Source organism: Lygodium microphyllum, chromosome 14 (genome assembly GCF_053477565.2).
Source record: "Lygodium microphyllum isolate KBCC chromosome 14, Lygodium_microphyllum_v1.1.10, whole genome shotgun sequence".
NCBI lineage: Eukaryota > Viridiplantae > Streptophyta > Polypodiopsida > Schizaeales > Lygodiaceae > Lygodium > Lygodium microphyllum.
The window spans coordinates 111848635-111869640 of record NC_141148.1 but is presented as its reverse complement, the minus strand read 5'-3'; the positions used below and the strand labels follow the sequence as shown (position 1 = coordinate 111869640).

Below are 21006 nucleotides of genomic sequence, written 5' to 3'. Positions count from 1 at the left end.
ATTTCAGATCGTGATTCTAGATTTTGTAACAACTTTTGGATTACTCTGTTTGCTAACCTTGGCACAAAAATTGATTTCTCATCTGTATTTCATCCTGAAACTAATGGACAAACAGAAGCCACTAATAGCACTATTCTAGATCTTTTACGTGCTTATACTATTTCTAAACCTCAGACATGGGATACATATTTGCATTTATTACAGTTTGCATATAACAATACACCACACACATCTACAAAGAAAACACCATTTGAAGTGATTTATGGTTATAGATTATCTACACCTGTTGCATCTTTGTCAAATAGAATTAAGAGTGCTGATGATATTGCTAGTATGCATAATACTATTTTTGATCAGGTTAAACATATGATTGCCAAAGCCCAGCAATCATATACCAAGCAAGCGAATAAGAAAAGACAAGCAATAAATTTCAAAGTTGATGACTATGTTTGGTTGAGAATAGAAAAACGTAGACTACAAAGTGTAGATAGACATCCAGTTGTGAAATTAGCACCTAGATTCTATGGACCATTTAGGATTATTCATAAAAATAATGACAATGCATTCAAGTTAGAATTACCACCTCACTGAAAATTCACAACACTTTTCACATTAGTTTATTAAGACCCTTTAGAGGCCAATTACCTGTACACCCTGTTTATGAAAACCCACCTTTGTTAGAGGAAGAGATTGAAATACTTGAACCTGAAGCTATCATAGACACTGACTTTCTGACCACTAGAACTGGCCGAAGATATTCTAGATATCTAGTTAAATTTAAGAACCATCCTGTAGAGGAAGCACAATGGATGCACGCTAGAGACTTAAATGCTTTCCCCACTCTATTAGCTCCACATTGAGCTAATAACAATTGAGGTCAATTGCTATCCCACTCCGGGGGTATGATGCCAGGAGGCATATTTCACGGTGGATTCCGTGCCACGGTGGATTCCATGAGGTTTTACGGTGGATTTCGTAAACTTTGATGACCGGGGCTCATACACAAAGTGGATTCTTTGTGCGAGAAGTTGATGGGGATGCCTGTCCTTTTCGAGCGTTTCATTAATTTAGTGTGTACATGGGTGATTCCATAGCGGGTGATTCGGCAAAATGCATATCTTATCCCCTTACTTGAAGGTGAAAATTTTCTTAAATACTATATAAGTAATCCCTGCACGTCCCACTCTCAAATATGGGGTTAAGATTTAACCACTTGGTCAAATCTTTACTCCTTATTTGAAAGTGAAACTTAGGACACTCCCGAATTCTCTAATATGGTATTTTAGTATAGTTGTATAAATTTATAATGTAAGAAAAAAGTAGTAATGTCATAACTATTTTCAATCTCTACACAAAACATAAACAACTTCAAGACTGTATCATTGTACTTCTCACATGTATCTTCAACTTGAAGAAAAAATTTGTAGCTAATGAATTAAATGATTCTAGTTACATAGAGATCAAAAATCCAATCCTTGACTTTCAACATGTATACTTGGTTTCCTTAGCAAGTACTTAACTATACTACATGTGATGCATGTGAGTGCACTTTTGCAAAACACCAAAAGAAATATTTCCATGGCCCATAAAAACCCTCAATAAAAAATTGCATGTGTATACACTACTTATATCAAAAGGTGAAGACATATATAACCAGGCAACAATTTTTAGGTCAACAAGTATAGTTTGCACCATATTGTGACTAATTTTACAAGTGTTTTGGAAGCACAATGGGTCTTTTATTTAGTTCAAGTGCTACCTGAAGCTTGTCAAGGCGGAAGGCATGATTTGCCACCTTACGATGAGCTTCCCACATGTCCCCATTTAGTGAAGGGAGGCTCTGACCTAGGAGATCCACATGTTCTGGTCTAGCAGATTGCTTAAAATAGTCCCATGATTTGTCATTCAATACTTGTTTTATAAGATCGGGTGTAAGCACAAACAACCTAGCTATCCAACCATACCAATGATAGAACTCCTCTCCTGCTCAAAGCATGAAAACCATAAGAATACAAAGAAGCAAAATCAACTACCTTAATTTTAACAACTATTTGTAATTCTTCACCTTTCACCTCCCTTTTACTACAACATACTTCAAGAGTGATTTCTTCATTGTGTGATGAAACACTCAAAGAACTACTTTAATGGCAAAACACCATTAAATAGACATTCAAACAATATATGTGTATCATTTAGATGATCTCCAATCTTTGTAAGACACTCAATGTACCAACTTTTATAATACCACTACTCCAAAGAACAACTCATAACAATAATTGATATCATGTTTACCTGAATCATTGATTAGCATAGAGAGCCAGCATGTAATTAGTATAATACTCTACAAGATGCATACCATGAAGTTTAGAACATTTTAGCATAAGGTTCATTATAGACCTAGATGATGATTACCATAAGGTTAAATAGGTCACTTTATGAAGCATGGTAGTTTATTAATACAATGGGGCTCTTTGAGTGGCCGACAACACATGATAGACCATTTTAGCATGGCATAAAAGATGTTTGTCAACGAGTTGTGAGATCGCCTCAATATTGTGGGGCAGGTGTTGTATTGATAAACATAGGGATAATCAAGATGCTTAAGGCCATAGACTTTAGACAACATAACGTAGCGAAGCATGAATTTGTATATTGAGATGCAGACCATAGAGTTTAGAGTATTTTAGTATGATAGTGAAGCATGATTCCATACACAAAGAGATGCTTATCATAAAGTTTAGGTCACTTTAGTATGTTGAGGCATATTGGTAGCTTATTAATACACTGCCTACAAGATAGGACCAACTGAGATGCTTACCGTACAGTTTAGACCACTCGGCATAGTGAGGCATCACCCGTGGGACAATATCATGGGAGATGGTGGGCATGGGAGCGGACTTAGCCAATTCATAAAGGGCGGTGTACTCGGGGATGTTGCCATGGAGGAAGCGATAGCTGAGGCCTTTGATATTCTGCTGCTGCAGTCGTCGGGAGATAAGCCAGGGTCTCACCACGCACATCATACCGAACCTCCAACAAAGGATTATCAATATCATCATCACCATGATCATCAAGGCACGGATAACTGCAGCAACCTCTACTGATGACATCATGGCGGGGATCACAACACCGATGGGGAGACTGATACTGTCTGGGTCTGTACTGTATCAATACTGGGCGAATTGTTTGCTGCGTATCTATGTCGAGCGCAGAGAGAGATGAATCGTGAGCTGTGTATCTATGTCGAGCTCAGACAGAGATGAATCGTAAGCTATGTATGTGATCTATACATAAAGAAGATATATATATATATGACGTCCAGAGGGAGCAGAGATGAATGATAACTGAGATCAAAGCGCAGAATGAGTGGGGGAGCAGAAGGCTGTCAGTGTGACTGTGTGTGCGGCGAGTCTTGGCTCTCTTTGTTCCTTAGATAATGGAATTATTTCTGCTTGTCCCTAATTATTGCTGATAATACGACATCTCGAATCGATCCTATTCGTCCCTCACAACAACAAGGAAGTACAGTAAGACACAACAGGTGGCCTCCTGAGTCCTTACTGGTAACTGGGGCCTAGCGCAATCATTTCCGAGCGGCTTTTTGGGAATTGGGATGATTGAATCATTGGAAACCAGAGGTAAACCTGGTCACCCCGCTGACAGCAAATGGGTTTTAACAAATTTCTCTGCTTTCTCGCAACAGTACATTGTCGATGCTTATTGTAGCATTGAACAATGTAGATTGGCTTGGTGTCGTCGTAATCAAGCAACATTGCGAGCTGAAATGTATAGGGGATTAGCTGATATGGTCAATGGTTCAGATGCAGTTGATACTAATATCGCTGGGATTGGTGTGGGCAGGAGAATAGTATTGCCATCTAGCTTTATAGTAGGTGGACCAAGATTCATGTACCAATTATATCAAGATGCTATGGCAATTGTGCGTAGCAAAGGCAAACCTGATTTGTTTATCACTGTGACATGCAATCCTAAGTGGTTTGAAATTATTGATGTTATGTTGCCTGGTCAAACTGCACATGATCGACCAGATATAACTGCTAGAGTTTTTCATTTGAAACATAAGGACATGATGCAGTCGATAGTGAAAAAGGAGTTGTTTGGTAAAGTTGTTGGATATGTGTCCATCATAGAATTCCAAAAGAGAGGCTTGCCTCATTCACATATGCTCTTGATATTAGAACCACGCTTTAAGCCACTAGAAGCACATCATTATGATAGACTGGTGTGCGGCGCTGAGCTACTTGATAAGGAAAGGTTTTCAGATTTGTATAAAATTATTACTAAATGTAACATACATGGTCCATGTGGTGAATTCAATCCAAAAAGTGCTTGCATGGTGGACGAAAAGTGTATAAAGGATTATCCAAAAAAGTTTATACATACAACTACAGTTGATAAAACTGGTTATCCTTTATACAGACGTCAAGAGGATGGAAGGACTCATAATGCTAATGGTAACCTCTTGGATAACCGATGGATAGTGCCTTACAATCCTTATTTGAGTTCCAAGTATAGTGCTCACATAAATGTTGAGGTTTGCTCGACAATTGTAGCTGTCAAATATTTATATAAATATGTATATAAGGGCCATGATCGAGCAACCATTCAATTTACAAGTACGCGTGGTTCTGAATCCAATGATATTGACACAGAAAATATTAATGCACAAAATATTGATGAGATTGAGAGGTACTTAGATGCACTTTTTTTTCAGCTTCTGAAGCATGTTGGCGAATATTTGAATTCAAACTTCATGATGAGAAACCCGATATTCAACGATTGCAAATACATTTACCTGGAGAGAATATTGTTTCCTTTCGTGACTCTGATAACATTTGTGATGTGGTGCAAAATGAAAATGCTCAAAAAACAACTCTCACAAAATGGTTTACATGCAATTGTTTGCACCTTGAGTACGCTAATACAGTTCTCTATCAAGACTTTCCAATGTTTTAGGTTTGGAATGCACACAAAAAAATGTGGACAAAGAGAAAGCAAGGAAACACATGTGGTCGAACATACTTTGTTTCACCTATGTGTGGAGAAAAATACTATTTGCGCCTACTACACTGTATGCAAGGGGTATACATCCTTTGAGGCATTGCATACAGTTGATAATGTGGTATATTCAACTTTTAAGGAGGCTTGCATTGCAAAAGGAATGTTGGAAACAGATGATGAATGGCAAATGTGTTTGCGTGAAGCTGCATTGATGCAAACCGGTGCTCAATTAAGAAATTTGTGTGTATCCATCTTGGTATTTTATTCGCCTGCCTGACCTGAGGCTCTATGGGAAGAGTTCTTAGTTCCGCTGACAGAGGCTATAAAACATTGACTCTCCTTGCAAAATAGGTGAAATGTTGATATGCAAGATGAGGCCAATAATCATGCGTTGATGCATATTTAAAAACTTTTAGATCAACATGGACGCAATTTGGCAGAGTATCATGGATTGCCTGAGGTGGCAATACAAGAGTACACAAATCCTTTGATCCTTGATGAACAATTATATGATAAGGTAGAACAAGAGAATACCTTCTTAACAATGCAAGCTATGTTGAATGATGGACAAAGAAATTGTTTTATGGCCATAATGAATGCTATTGATAGTGGTTTGGGTAAACCATTTTTCTTAGATAGCCCAGGCAGTTCTGGAAAAACATTCATATACAAATGTTTGCTTGCAAAGCTTTGCAGTCAAGGTCGCATTGCCATAGCTACAACATCCTCTGGTATTGCTGCATTGCTTTTACAACATGGTCGTACTGCCCATTCAAAGTTCAAAATTTCATTACAAGCAGATAATAATTCTACATGCAATATACATGTTCAAAGTCACCTTGCGGCACTGTTAAAAGAGGCAAGTCTTATTTTGTGGGATGAAGCTCCTATGTTGCATCGTAATACCTTTGATGCATTGGACAGAACTTTAAAGGATACAATGCAGTGTGATATGCCATTTGGTGGTAAAGTTATTTAGGTGGAGATTTTTAGGCAAATATTACCTGTTGTACCAAAGGGTACCCGTGAGGATATTGTCGGTGCTACTATATGTTGTTCCAATTTGTGGCAATATTTCAATGTTTTGAAACTTACACAGAATATGCAGGTCGTATCAGATCAGGATCAGTTTGTTGCATGGTTGCAAGACATTGGAGATGGAAAAGATTTGACACATACTAATAACATATTGCAAATTCCACCTGCATTCTTGTTAAATGGAGGATCTATGCAAGACTTGATCAATTTTCTCTATTGTGAAATGAATTGTGTAATTGATTACAAAACATTCTTTAGTGGACGTCCCATTCTTGCACCTCGAAACAATGATGTGGAAATGATAAACAATCATGCATTACAGCTGATGCCGGGAGAGGTTAAACAATACTACAGTGCTGATTCTGTGGATAGAACTAAGGAGAACTCATTCCTCTATTCTGTGGAATATCTAAACTTCCTTGACCTCGATGGAGGTATTCCTCCTCACATCTTGCTGCTCAAAGTAAATGCTCCAATAATATTGCTCAGGAACTTGAATCCTTCTAAAGGTTTATGCAATAGTACTAGGCTGGTATGCAAGGCTTTCAATAACAAGGTCATTGATATAGAGATAATTACAGGGACCAATATTGGTGACAAAGTTTTTATCCCGAGGATAACTTTCATCCCAACTACACTGGAACTTCCTTTGTCAATGAAATGCTTGCAATTCCTAGTCTGTTTGGCCTTTGTAATGACAATCAACAAATCTCAAGGCCAAACATTATCATGTTTGGGGATATATCTAAAAACCCCAGTCTTTACTCATGGCCAACTCTATGTTGCTTTCTCAAGAGTAAAGTCCCCGGACAGATTGAAAGTCTTGATTGATGAGAAAGAGGACATGGTAAATGGTACCATCAATATTGTATATAAAGAAGTTTTACAGAAAGTATTGTAACCTCTATTTTTTCAAAAGTGTAATCTTTGTTCTCTCATATTATATTTGCATAATATTTTTATTTCAATACAATCAAAGCCTTTTTTTCTTCTTTGTTCACATATCTATAAAATGTAGTGTTGTACTTTCTTATGCTCTTTTTCAATAGTGAGTTCTTCGTCGATGAAAAGTAAGTTTGACTTATTTTCTCCGATTTAATACTTTAATGTTTTAATCATATCTCTCATGTATGGATAGATATTCATGATTTTATGTAGAGTTATTGTTTTACTACATGAGAACATAGTGTTTAAATTATTTCTACCATAAAAAGTTATTTGAACTTTCTATCATAACTGTAATGTTTTTTTCTCATATTATATTTGCATAATATTTTTGGTGCAATATCATCAAAGTTTATTTATTCTTTTTTTATCATATATTTTCAGAAAATGAACTATTTTATTGTCTCCTGTTCTTTTTAAGTATTAAGGTCTTCAAAGAAAAGTAAGTTCAACTTTTTTCCTTTAACAAAAAATGAAATGTTTTAATCTCTCATGCTCTTTTGAAATATTACATTCCTTGAATAAAACCATGTTTGACTTATTTTCTATGAAATTTTGTTTGCATTTATACAAAAGTAAGTTTTGAGAAATTATCATGTATAAAGTTCTTTTATACAATATGCATTACAAACTATTTTTCTCTTCTAAATTGGTATTCTAATTTCAATATTGTAATCTCGTTTTTTTTTCTTTTTTAAAATTTGATCAATATTACTATTTTTTATGTTTTCTAAATTTTATTAATAGATGGCCCAAACAATGTTCGAATATTATCGTACCTCTCCTTATCAAATGAGATTTCAAGAAGCATTGCGAACTATTGCTACATATTATATTATCCATAGAACTTTGGCTAGGGTAATCCAAAGATTACCCAATGATGGATTTACTAATGGAAACACTCCTTTATATGTAGAAATTTTATATGTTGGATGGATCCAATGCTACTATGCTGGACAAACAGATGTTGAGTACTTCATATCTCGGTCCCACACTAGACACATATCAAATGACTGGAGTAAATGGGAGTTTCAAGGTTTATCATGTTTTGTGACTTTGCATCAATTTCATCCAAATTCCGTCGACGACTGCTCTACTAATGTTAGAGCCAATCATATCACGTCCCCAAGTAATACTTACTCACCATTTTCATTAATGTTTTTGTTATTTCTAAAGTCTTTTTTTTTATTTTTAGATGTTGCAGCACAATCTGGGGCGGGGCGTATCACAGCTTCACCCACACATGTTCCCCATGCTAGATCCACTGTTGATAATTCATCTAAGAAGAGAAAGCTTTCTTTTCAATAGTTGATTTTCGACAGTACAACTATCTTTTCGAAAACATTATATACTTTCTTTTCCATTTACCTGTTGTTATAGTTGGAATTCTTTCAGTGATATTTAAAAATCACTTTTGCTTCAGTTATCTTTTTCAATTATTATGGTTGAGATAATCAATGTTATTGTATTGAATTGTTAGATTTTATAATGAAGTTAAAAAATTGCAAGACTATTTGATTCATTACTAAGTGGAAGAATTTGTGAACAAATTAAAACATTTGTGCTTCACATTTCGGCGCAAAGCGCCGGGAGAAAGCACAAGTGTTGCCAAGTTGTCTTTACACCCTTCACACTAAGAAATAAGTCATGGTACAAAAATGCTTTGATTTTTTATATAAATGCTCTAACGCATGCCTCAACTATGAAGTATACCATCAACCCTCCAAAACATATGCATAAAGAGATTAGATAAAAGCAATAAAGTTTCATCATAAAAGTAGCATTTTGTTTATTAAGGTAATGTTAGTGTACCTTATACTTTCTCCATAAATGTGACAACTTGTTTTGGCTCCACTTTTCCAAAGTTGTTAGAGCATCATCAAATGTAAACTCTTTTTTCTTTTACAATGCAAGAATAATATTAATATGTGAAATTATGTACATCAGCCAACGAACCAACTGTTGTGAATAGTTAGTGCTTTTTCAAAAACTTAATCAAATTTTGTACACTAAAGCCCCTTTCACATGCAGTAGTACTTGAGTATTGGAGCATAGAAATATGATCTAACTTTAATAGAATTGGATACTTCTCTCGAGTAGTAGAATTTCTCCCAATTGCAACCCAATTATCCCTTAGACTATGCTCTTTCCATTCAAATGATGCATGTGCTTTGAAGTATTGATACTCCCTTTTAACTACAACTATGTTAATCTTAGCATCAAGTAGCTCACAACTCTCTAATTCTCTTTGTTTCCCATAGAATTTAGCAAGTGTATCAATCTCTTTGAAGCCATAAATCTTCATTTCCAAACCAATAGAAATTAATATGCATGGAACTAGTGCTGATTTGAAGCTTGAAGTAATACCTCTATCAAGAAAACACTCCATCAAATTCTCAATCACATAATTTGTCTTTTTTTTTTGGAAGTAATTACTTTTTCATATCCAATTCTTCCAAATCCCATTGAACAACCATTGATGTATACATGTTGCCATGCATTGAAGCATGCAATGTAGTAAGTTGGCCATCTATTGGCCCATAATCTAAAATGATGTGATAATCCATATCATCAATGGTCCTTGCATTCACATCAAAGATGGGTGACTCAAAAAATTGTGACTTCTTAAGTGTGATCTCAATCTCTATGAGACTCCCAACTATACTTACACATCTCCAAAGTCACTTTAAAACATCCTACTCAAGAAGGCAAGCTTGTCCAAATATATTACCCATAAAATAAAGACTATACGTAAACTCAAAACATTGACTTTTGAAATTAACGAGCATTGTGTTCATTTAGAAACACTAGTAAAGGCTCAAATGACTCACAAACTTTGTACATAGTAGTGGAATGACTCAACCATCTCACACTATCAATGTGACTCATATGAAGAATAGCATATCGAAATTCAATCTCCAAGGCCTCAGGCAACTTGTTCCTCTTAGAGATTTTGTTAAATATTCTTGTAATATCACTCACAATACTATCAATCACTACAAAGAATACCAATGTTTAAAGCCATAGAATTATTCATGAAAAAAATTGCCCATGTCATCACTATTTGTGTTGCTATTGGTGATGCGATAAATCTATCATTATTTGTGTCACTATACACATCACTATATTCGTTGTTGTATGCATTGCTATTAGCATTGTTATTTGTGTTGCTATTTGTGATGATGCAAATAGCAATGCTAATATCAACGCAAATAGCGATAGATACAAAGTAAATTTCCAATGCAAATAGCAAAGGTTATAGAGCGGGAAAATTTTAAGTAGGAGGGCATACAACCTTTCCACCCTTCTAGTTATATAGACTAAATATTCTTGCATAACTCATTTACCAATGTAATGCATACCTATCATCCAAAAATTATACATCACGATTCTCTAAAAATAAGGAATCCATTGATTGAAAAGGAAAGACACAATCAATTCAAAAAAGTATTACTCAAGGAATTTTTTCATCACTTGCTTAGGCCCAAGAAGAAGAGCTTCACTTCAAGCTTTTGTGCCAATCAAACCCTGAGATATACATAAGTCCCATTGATCTTCTACTCACTCCAGCTTATTCCAAACTTGTTCAAGTCTGTCTAGGGAAGCATTTAGGCATTTATGAGAGCCCCATTGTGCCTCACTCCATTATCCACATCAGTAAAAGTTCCAAGATAGCCAATGTGATTTTGTGTTATATGACATATGACTTGGCTATCTTAGCTATCCTCCATTTTCTTGCAAACTTTATCTACACTAAATAAGGGGAAAAACACTCTCGTTAGGTAGGGTAAAGATGGAAAATATAGGTATGGAAGAGACTACATACAACAATAAAGCTTTGAATTCCCTATCTTTATGAAGATTAGGGGGTCATCTTTTGTAGTGATCCAAGATACATATATGGATTGTTGGTCATTTCATGAGGCCTAGAATGATTGTTGTACTTCATGATGGAGTGACAAGTCATCCCAAGACCTAGAATGATGGCATGCCATGGAGTTACTCTTAACACGTAATTTAAAGATGGAATATTAGTATGTATAATAAATGTGGTTAATGAGAGAATCAACTTGATCTAGGCATTTTGTTGAGAAATAGACAAATGATGTATACTCCAAGAAGAGATGTCATGAATCTCGTATGCACAATGAGGAGAGTGGAAAAACCCAACTACTATAAAGCATTGTACTTTCATAATGATGAATACAACATCATGATGCTTTCCTCTTTCAGTTCGTATCATTGTCATTGTTTTTCCAATACATAAGATTGTCTTTATGAGTCCGAGCTTCCAACTTGGAACCTAATTCGCTTATATAACAATTGTCTTCTCATTGTCCATGTTAACATGAATTTAGTCTTCACCTTCCAACCTCCATAGCTCCTACCATGCTCTAGATCTGACATTTTTACATGGTATCAAAGCTCACATGAGCATGGCATAACTCCCCTCTTTGCTCTCTTGGTCCCTCTTAACCTCATGTCAACTCAAATCTAGCTCATGGTTCCATTTCTCCCTTCCATCTCCACTTGGCCTTGTGGCATCCATAGCCAAAATAGCACCCACCTCTGTTTGAGCACTTGAATCTCTTCATCCATGGGAAATCTTGGCAAGCTTCTTTCTAGATATCTCTTTTCCTACTCGAGGCCCTCCTTCCTGGCACATAACAACAAGATATTAGCCACTCTATGCACTAGAATTTCAAATATTGGAGCTCGCTGTTGAAATCTGTGCATGTCCTTGTCATACATCCGGATCTCCATGCATAGGTTGCGATCTATTCTATAGCTATAGGACAATGAAAGCCCACTAGAAGAGCTTCTCCCTCACCAAGCATCTCTGCCAATGGCTACTCGAACAATGCATTGCAGTACATAAAAAACTAGTGGTCTGTCCAAAACCCTAAACACTCCATCATAGCCATTATAACTCAAGCCCTTTTTCACTTCATTTTCCACTTCATTCCAACACACTGAAGCCTCAAACACTCAAGTTTGATTAGTTTCCAGCAAGAGAAATTCTCAAGAAGAAGATTTGGAATATCAAGCATCAACTATCAAGCTCAACATCAAATCTTCAAGGCATAGTATCTCTTGATACTCCATTAGTGCTTCTTAGCACTTTGATCATCAGCTTACTCAAGAACAACTCATTTTTTATCCCATCTCAACTTCTTATTGTAATGCCCTAATTGTTCAAATCTCTTGTAAGTCTTAACCCCTTTGTAAAAGGATAGACACTGCTCAAGTACGCTCATGGTAAGACCTCCTTCAAAATGAGTGAACTTGAGCAAATAGCTAAATTCAATGGTGAAGGCTTTCATGCTTGGAAGGAAAAGACCATGTACCACCTCATGGAGGAAAGACATCTAGGATCTATTTGAAAATGATGAAGGTGATATAGGTGGCGGGACAGAAGATTCAGAAAGTGGGATCCTTGCAGTAGCTCCACCAAAAACCAAAGAATGGAAGAAGATGAATAATAAGACACTAGGCATCATTGCGTAGGGACTAAGTGATGATGTGTTACATCATATCTCTGGCATCAGAGATGCTAGAATTGCTTGGGATGAACTTGATAGGATCTTTGGTACCCAAGAAAAGAATTCAAAAGTAAAATTACTCGTACAATTTTATAAACTGGATATAAAAGATAGTGCTTTCATGAACATGAACATTAACAAGTTCAAGAGCCTAAAAACCCAGCTTGCAACTCTTAAGAAGAATATTAATGAAGATGAAGCCATAGATGTACTGCTTGCAAGTGTAAATAAGGATCCATAAAAGAATCTTGTGTCCACCCTAAGTAATGTTCCAGGTCTCTCACTTAAAGATATTGAGCACTCACTACTTGATGGAGAAAGTAAAGTTAAAAGCAAGGATGCAAAGGAATACACCACCAAAAAAAATCTCTTGTATACCAAGGGCACTTATGGAGCAAAAGGTCGTGGTTGAGGATTCAACACCAACCACAACAAGGATTGGATTATATGTCATTACTATGGCAAGACTAGCTCCATGTCAACATGAATTTAGTCTTCACCTTTCAATTTCCATAGCTCATACCATACTCTAAATTGGACATTTTTACACATTTGTGCTACCACAAGCATAACCTTCTAAACTTTGACTTCCTTGATTCGGACATTTAATTGAACTATCTCCTCAACCACTAGATCTAACTTTGGAATAAGATCATTATATCTGGTGGAACACCTATTGTCATGCTGACAAAGTGTGGCATTTAGTATACTATGTGCACCATATTCATGTGATTCCTCTTTACCATGATGTTGCTCAAGTATTGCTTCACACCCTTAGTAGTTCACTATATATATACCCTCTATATCATGTACCTAATTAAAAGCCTACTTATAAGTATCCTTATCTGTGAATTTTTTCTTAATAAAACATAACCCTTTTCTATTGAGCTTGTAAGTAAGCCCTTTATATGGGACCCTTTTATATATATAAAATATGTGTAAAACTTGTATTTTTAAAATTTATTATGTTGAACATATGTGATACATACATATATTTATGACTGACCTCTCCAAGCTTCAAACCTTTCATTTTTTGCTAAACATCCTCACTCGCTTTATTCTTTCTCTTATTTGTAGCCATTTCTACTCAGTATCAATATGCAGTCTATGTATACCTCCTATCACAAAAATGGCTATGACTTTTCACCTCAATATCGAAATGAGGAAATTTTGTATTCAAAACCAAGGTAAGAAAGAGCTCTTTGAGATGAGCTATCATAGTTTACTTTAGAATTGAATCAGATTATTTTGAAAATATTATTTCTCTGCTATATAGAACACTATAACACCTTGTAGATTCATTGTTTTTTCCTCTCAAAGCGCTATCGAATTCCTCCAAAGTAAGTCTCTAAACCCTATAACAACTTGGATATGACCTATAGTATGTTGCGAGTACCACCTACAATCATATGCATAAACCCTATATAAACTCTGAGATATCCTGTAGTGGCATCTATAACAAAAAAGTGAATAATGCCACCAAAATGGCCCCTAGCATCTTATTTCTCTACAATAACCTATATTGTGCTAATAAATGCCAAAAGAACCTAGGAACCATATGTAATCCCTAAAACTTGGTCAGCGTTGTTTGAATGTTTTTTATTTGAAATCTTCAAGTCTTAAATTTTTCCACCCGCGATACCTATGTGAGGGATAAACTAGTGGGATGGGCTCCAAATTACCAACAGGAGAGAAAAGTCCCCCTTAGGTCAGTTGGTTACACCCCTTTGGGATCTTCAGTAGTAGTGAGGGAGGGTCCCTTGTTGGCATCTATGTTTTTCCTTGGTGGGTATATACATGGCAAGAGTATTCTACTCTATGAAAATAAAGATGAAATGTATTTATCCTTTCCTTTTATCTCTCTCTCTCTCTCTCTCTCTCTATTTCTCCCATTTTCTTTCTCTTCTGTATCACTATCCCTCTCTCCCTTCCTCTCTCTATGCATCTCTTCATAAACAAAAAGAAAGAGACAAGCGAAGAAAAGTTCAAAACAAAGAGAGAGGAGAGAATGCATTTACCTCAAAGCTTGAACAAGAATCCTTTTGTGTTTCTGCTTCTTCTTCTCCTTCATGGGTTCTCTCTCTCTCTCTCTCTCTCTCTCTCTCTCTCTCTCTCTCTCTCTCTCTCTCTCTCTCTCTATTTTTATCTCTCTCCCTCCCCCTCCCTATATCTATTTCTCTCCCTCTCTCTATTTCTCTTTCTCCCTCCCCGTCCATGTCTTTATTTCTCTTATATATATATATATATAATCCATCCCTCCTCTTCTCTTTTTTTCTTTCTTCGAGTCTCTATTTTGTTCTCCATCTATTTCTCTCTCTCTCCCTTGTTCTCTCCACGCATCTCTTCATCAACAAAAATAAAAAGAGAAGTGAAGAAAAGAGAAAAACAAAGAGAGAAGAGAGAATATAGTTATCTTAAAACTCAAAGATGAAAGGCAAGAAGGATCGAGTAAGAGAGTACAGAGGTGAGAGCTATGGCAGATGGAGAAAGAGCAAGAAAGAGAAAGTCTCCAAATGTGCAAACTCCAATAGTCACAATGTGTGACTGGCCTTCCCTTTATTCAAATGTCATTGAAGGAATAAAGAATGAAGCGAGAATGATGGGTGCCCGCCACTGGTAGTGTGCAAGTGCGGGTATTGTTAGTGTAGTAATACAAGAGTGGCTAGGTAAAGACATATTTACCCCCAAGAACCTCCCACTTAAAGGCAAATCTACCTTAGTGGGTAGTGAGAAGGAAAAAAAAAGATAGTACAAGAGGATGAGGAAAGACGTCATCTCATCCAACGCCCATCAACTTCCTAAGGAAGGTAAATTGCTCTGTAGAGAAACTTTTCATGAGCAAGTCTTCATTATTTTGGTTAGTTGAGATCTTGACAAGGTCAACAAACTTATCCTCAACAACCCCATGAATGAATTGATAACTCAAATTAATGTTTTTTTTCTCTGCATGGAAGAGTGGATTCTTGGCTAATTGGATAGCACTCATAGAATCCAAATGTAGCTTAAGAATAACATCTACAATACCAAGGTTAGTAACCAAACGATCCAACCAAATAGCCTTCTTGCAAGCCTCACTGGCTGCAACATACTGAGCCTCTATAGTAGAGAGGGCCATGCATTTCTACACCCTAGACATCCATGCAACATCGCCTCCAGCAAAAGTGAACACATAGCCAGAGGTGGACTTCCTACTATTTGCATGTCCTACATAGTTAGAATCAATGTATCCCACAACTCCTGTATCTGCACATATCAACAGTGCCCTTTAGGTACCTCATGATGCCCTTCACGGCATCCTAATGCCTCTTGCCAAGTGTAGCCATATAACGTGCCACAACAAAAACTACAAACGCAATATTTGGACGGGTGGCTATCATGGCATACATAAGACTACCCATTGTGAATGCATAGGGAATCTTGGCCATCTCGGCTCTATACTCACATCTGTCTATGGACAATTTGCCTATGATACCTTCACATGAGAAGGTAGTGGATAGCCAATATGCTTTACATCCTGCATACAGAAGCGCTCAAGGACTTTCTAAATGTACTCTCTCTATGATAGATAGAGTAGTCCTTGATGCCTTTCATGTGTAATGCGCATACCAAGAATATGAGAGGCCTATCCTAGATCTTTCATCTCAAAGCTCTTCTCGAGCACAGCCTTAAGAGTATCTAGCTCATCATGAGCTTTCCTTGTCAAAAGCTTGTCATTCACATAGAGTACCAATATCAATAAAGATCCATCATGGATCCATAGCGCTACGTTTGTAGCCCTATGATTGTATAAATGTATTGAACCCTATGATATCATTCCCTAGCTGCCTACTTCAAGCCATAAAGACTTTTCATCAATCTACACTCTAGGTGTTCCCTACCATGCTCTACAAAGCCCTTAGGTTGCTCCATGTAAAATGTATGCAAGCTCTATGTATACTGAGCTTTCCTTTGTTTTTTTACTCCAAGAGTCTCCGAGGGTGGAGAACAATGATTTTTCAAAAACTCAACTTCTTCAACATCTTTGGGCTTCTTTGCAAAGAGAGCCACATGTATATTGTCACTTTTTTCTATTTGTCCATGGTTAAGTTCCAACTCATTTTGACAAATCCTATGTAAGTTATATGTATCCTTTGACTCGAGATTTCTTTTGTTTTTGTACTCTAGGAATTTGTTAATGAAGGAACAATGGTCTTATTATACGTCAACTTCTTGTTCAACATCTCTGGGCTTCTTTGTGAAAATAATTAGAGGTATAATATTTTTTTAAATTGCTCCATTTAAATTTCATTTCATTTGGAGAGAACATTTGCAAATTATACACATGCTGATAGGTAACTTTTCTATTTGGTTATTATAAATGTCTTTACAGAAGAAAAACATCAGTAAAATACTTGCAGTGGATGCCTTCAATAGGAAAGATAGTGGAGGTAATTGGATTTGTGATAAGTACCATAAGTTGGATTGCATTTTGATGCACCCAAGTACTTGAGGGAGTTTCAAGATCAAGCGTAAGGATGTTGCAAACCCTAGAAAACATTGAAAAGGTAGAATTTTAGAGTTCAAAAAAGTGTTAAATAGAATAAGTAGAGTAACAGAAGTGTTGATCCAACATGTTTATATGCACAAACAAATCTCTATACACGACAAGAACATCATTAATGCAAATTATAAACAAAATAGTAAGTTTTTAAATTTTATCATTGTTTATTCTTTTGCATCAAAGTTATTTTTAAAAATCTTTGCAGTGTTCTAATTCAATCTTGCTTTACTAACAGCTCTATATCCATCAACTTTGCATGAATAGCAGAATGTGGAATGTTTGAGCAGCAAGATACATGTTTGGCATGAAGACATAGGTACTTTGATCTATGATAATAACTTTGCAAGTCAACTTGCAACTAAAAATAACTTTTTTAATATTTCATTGTATGTAGTAGAAAGCCAGAGGTTGCAACATGTCTCATTGACGCCATTATCTAGTGGTGGTGAATGGTTGATTGGTAGCTTGAAGTTGTCAAGAGCATGTAAGTCCAATATAAAATCTAACATCAATAATATTATAAAAACCACCACAGGCTCCAAAGATGTGCATCTTAGTTGGTTTATTCCATTCTCATTATTTGCACATTTGTTTGGTTCATGTGATGTTTTGAATAAAACAAATATTTCTTATCAATAAGTGTCCATCTGAGGAATGGATGAGTCAGCTATTGGGTGAGTCTTCGCAAGTCAAAAGAACACATTTTGATAAGACCATTGAGTGCAACGTCAACCAATCTGATCTCACATTTAGATAAAGCTTTTTTACTACTTTGAATGCCTTGATTTAATTGACATAGGTCTTACTGAGTTGAATTATTGTGTTAGTTATATTTATTTATCATTATAATTTTTTTAATTATAGGTATTTCATCGCTAGACAAACTCTGTGCATTCACTTTCGATATAGAAGACTAAGCACACATAGGAGACTAGATATACCCTAGGTTTTGCATGACCTTGAGTCTAGAGAGCTCGCTTTCTACCGTAGACCCTAGCTCTAGTATAGTGGCATCGTTTTGTGATGCGGCAAACCCTCTCACCTACTCTATTCCAGACTCTACTCTTAGATGGGTCCCACAGATTTCTTATTTTGTTTATGTGCTCAATTGAGCCATGTAAAGGTGATTAATTGAGACCTCGTGCATGTGGGGCAGCATCTGTACACCACCACCTCATCCTAGGACCACACCACGATGAATCTCATTGAGCGTGATGCAGCATTTGGCATATATATTTTGTGCACTGAGGTGGTTGCAACAGGATAGTGACGAAGAGAACGACACACCTTCTTGGCTATAGGTAGAGTATTTCGAGAGGAAGCCCGAAGAGATCGCACTTAATCCGAGCATAGAGGCAACACAAAGCTTAGGCATTGTGCACCCGCCTCCTTGCCCTGATGAGACGTTGATAAACCATGAGCCACCCCTCGCTTCTCTCATTGCTATCATCATCAAGGGGGTGGAACATTATAGCAAAAATTTTCAAAAACCCTTAAACTTGAATTAATGTATCTAGGCTTTGGAAAAATATAACTAGTGATCCAATAGACATGAAAATTTACCTATGAACTCCTCTATGACACATCAACTACCCAAAAAAATTTGGCCTCAACATTCACAGCCGCGAGCCTCCAAATAGGTGTCCTAGAGGCTTCTGATGAGGCTAATTTTTTAATATCCATGAGTTTTTATAATGCCCGGCATGTGGGTGAAGTTTCACCTGATTTTGATTTATAAAATTGACGGTTCAATCATTTTTTGAAAATGCATTAACTGTATTATACGTCACTAAAAGAAAAACTCACCACTGAGTGTGCGCAACTGTATATTAACTGTATTGTCAACCAAACTACATGAAATATTTGAAACTTAAAAATTCACAAAAAATCACTACAAGATATAGACCTTATACCAACGTTTAAAGCGATGAAAATACAAACAACAAAATTTTCCCCCGTCGTCGCAAAAAGCATCGTTATTGACGACGCCATAGAAACGTCGCTATTGGCGTCGCTATATGCGTCGCGACGCAAATAGCGACGCATATAGCAATGCAACCAGTAAATTTGCGACGCACATAGCGAGGCCAATAGCGACATGAGCAGTAAATTTGCGACACAAATAGCAACAGTAACAGGGAAAAAAATTTGTGGCAGGCCAGCAAACTACCTTGCCTCATATAGCACTGTGTGCTATATGAGAGCCATACAAAATAGTTTCTGCACTACTGCATATAAAGCGCTTGCAAACAAAAAGAATGTATACTAAAATCATAAAACTGATACATGAAATAAATACATGATCGCATAAAATGTGATCGGTACAATCATGAAAGGATATCACTAATACATAGAAAATGTCTACATAGATTAGGCGACTAAAAACTAAAGGTGTGTGAGCTCCAAGGATCGAAGGGCGAGCTATAAATCCTCGTCCCCCGAAAGCTCGTCCCGCCACAAAGAATCATCGAACAGATTCTGTAGAAAAAGAAACAACATATCAATCCACCATACAATAATGCATTCAAATATCTCATGGTAACTACGGACAAGAAAGATGAGTGACTTACAGGGCCGCCGCGTCTATACAATTGGTCGATCAATGCATTGAGACCGTGCCTCTTTGCATATCGAGTCTCAAGGCCTTGCGGATCGCGATTTGTAATTGAGTGCTGCAAAGAAAACAAAATGCTAACTGTTAGAAACATGATTGTCAGTACAAAGAATATTTCAAAAAAATAAACAAGCAAAATAAAAGAGAAACTTACAAAGTCCTCCAAATATGTCCTGTGGCCGCCACTCCCAAGATGATGGACCACTCCGGCCTCGAGTCGTGTCCTTGCCGCCTCCGACTCCAACGTCCTGGCGAATCTGTAGCCTTCTCCCTCAATCGGTGCCATTTGTCTGCATCTAACCACTCGGGCTTTGTAGCCCCACTCTTGATTGCCTTGCGTGCATCGGATCGTCTATGTGACATGTATGCATGCATGCAATCCATCATCCAGCCTGTAGAGAATCTATCTACTACGGCTGGCACCGGAAACTCCTCGTGCAAGGATGCTACTATGTCGTCCTTGCTCCCCTCCGGTTTGTTCTTCCAATGATCCAGGACATTGTGCCGAAAAACTTGTTGGCACAACTCTCTCATGCGGGCCATCACCCTCCTCCCCTCATCATTCATGATGATGGCTCCTGACCTACTATCAACCAGGTATCCATAACCCCTAGGAGTCTGCCTAAGATGGGTCCTCTCCCATCTCCGTCCACGCTCCTAGGCATATCCAGGAGACCCCTCTACATCCGGTGTACCGACGGGGGTAACCTCTCTCGGAGTGGCACTCAAAGGGGTGCCACCTGCTTGATGGCTGCACAAAAGCCAGAGTAACTGGAGTAGACATCCCCACAGGTGTGACAAATCCTGGAGGTGATGCAGCTCCAGCTGAACGACGAGACGGAGACACACATCCGTGTCTCCACAGCAGCACCCCCTGAACCCGATGCAGTCCCTCCCTCTAGGCCAAGTCATGAGCGTCTACTCGAAGCTGAAGCATTTGATCACGCTGAAGCAGATCTAGCAAAGTACCCTGACGAAGAACGAGACATCTCCTGGTCTGCCATCTCTTTGAATCTCGCGAGAGGGTTTGGAGACATGCGTGCCATCATGTCCTGAAACTCCTCATCGCTCATCCCTCAACTCATCCTGAAAATGTCACCTGCACAGATAAAAAATGATGTTAGAATAATCAATTCAAACTATACAAAGCACAGTAATATAAATCATTTTTGAAAAATCTCTCTTAAAATGCATATCTTATGTACCTTTATGGAAGGTCTAAACAACGAATTGAGTAATGCAATTCTCCAAGAATGAAGTATTCTATGGTCCCATGTTAATCTCCTGACACAACTCTGCATACA

The 21006-nt window shown here is 37.1% G+C and overlaps 1 protein-coding gene across 1 annotated transcript; it reads left to right on the top strand.

Annotated features, from left to right (window-relative positions):
* Window positions 1-3111: 3111 nt before the first annotated feature.
* Window positions 3112-8313, top strand: LOC148025997 (uncharacterized). Its single transcript, XM_087692042.1, has 5 exons — window positions 3112-3184; window positions 3579-4710; window positions 5719-5881; window positions 6002-6494; window positions 8201-8313. The coding sequence occupies exons 1-5, from the start codon at window positions 3112-3114 to the stop codon at window positions 8311-8313; spliced, it is 1974 nt and encodes a 657-aa protein (XP_087548168.1).
* Window positions 8314-21006: the final 12693 nt, after the last annotated feature.

Excerpts from the sequence above, each read along its gene's own strand:
- LOC148025997 (XM_087692042.1), top strand. The coding sequence starts at position 3,112 with ATGGCGGGGATCACAACACCGATGGGGAGACTGATACTGTCTGGGTCT. Across the intron at positions 3,185-3,578 it reads GTATCAATACTGGGCGAATT|CGCAATCATTTCCGAGCGGC; the intron begins GTTTGCTGCGTA and ends ACTGGGGCCTAG. Across the intron at positions 6,495-8,200 it reads CTTCCTTGACCTCGATGGAG|ATGTTGCAGCACAATCTGGG; the intron begins GTATTCCTCCTC and ends TTTTATTTTTAG.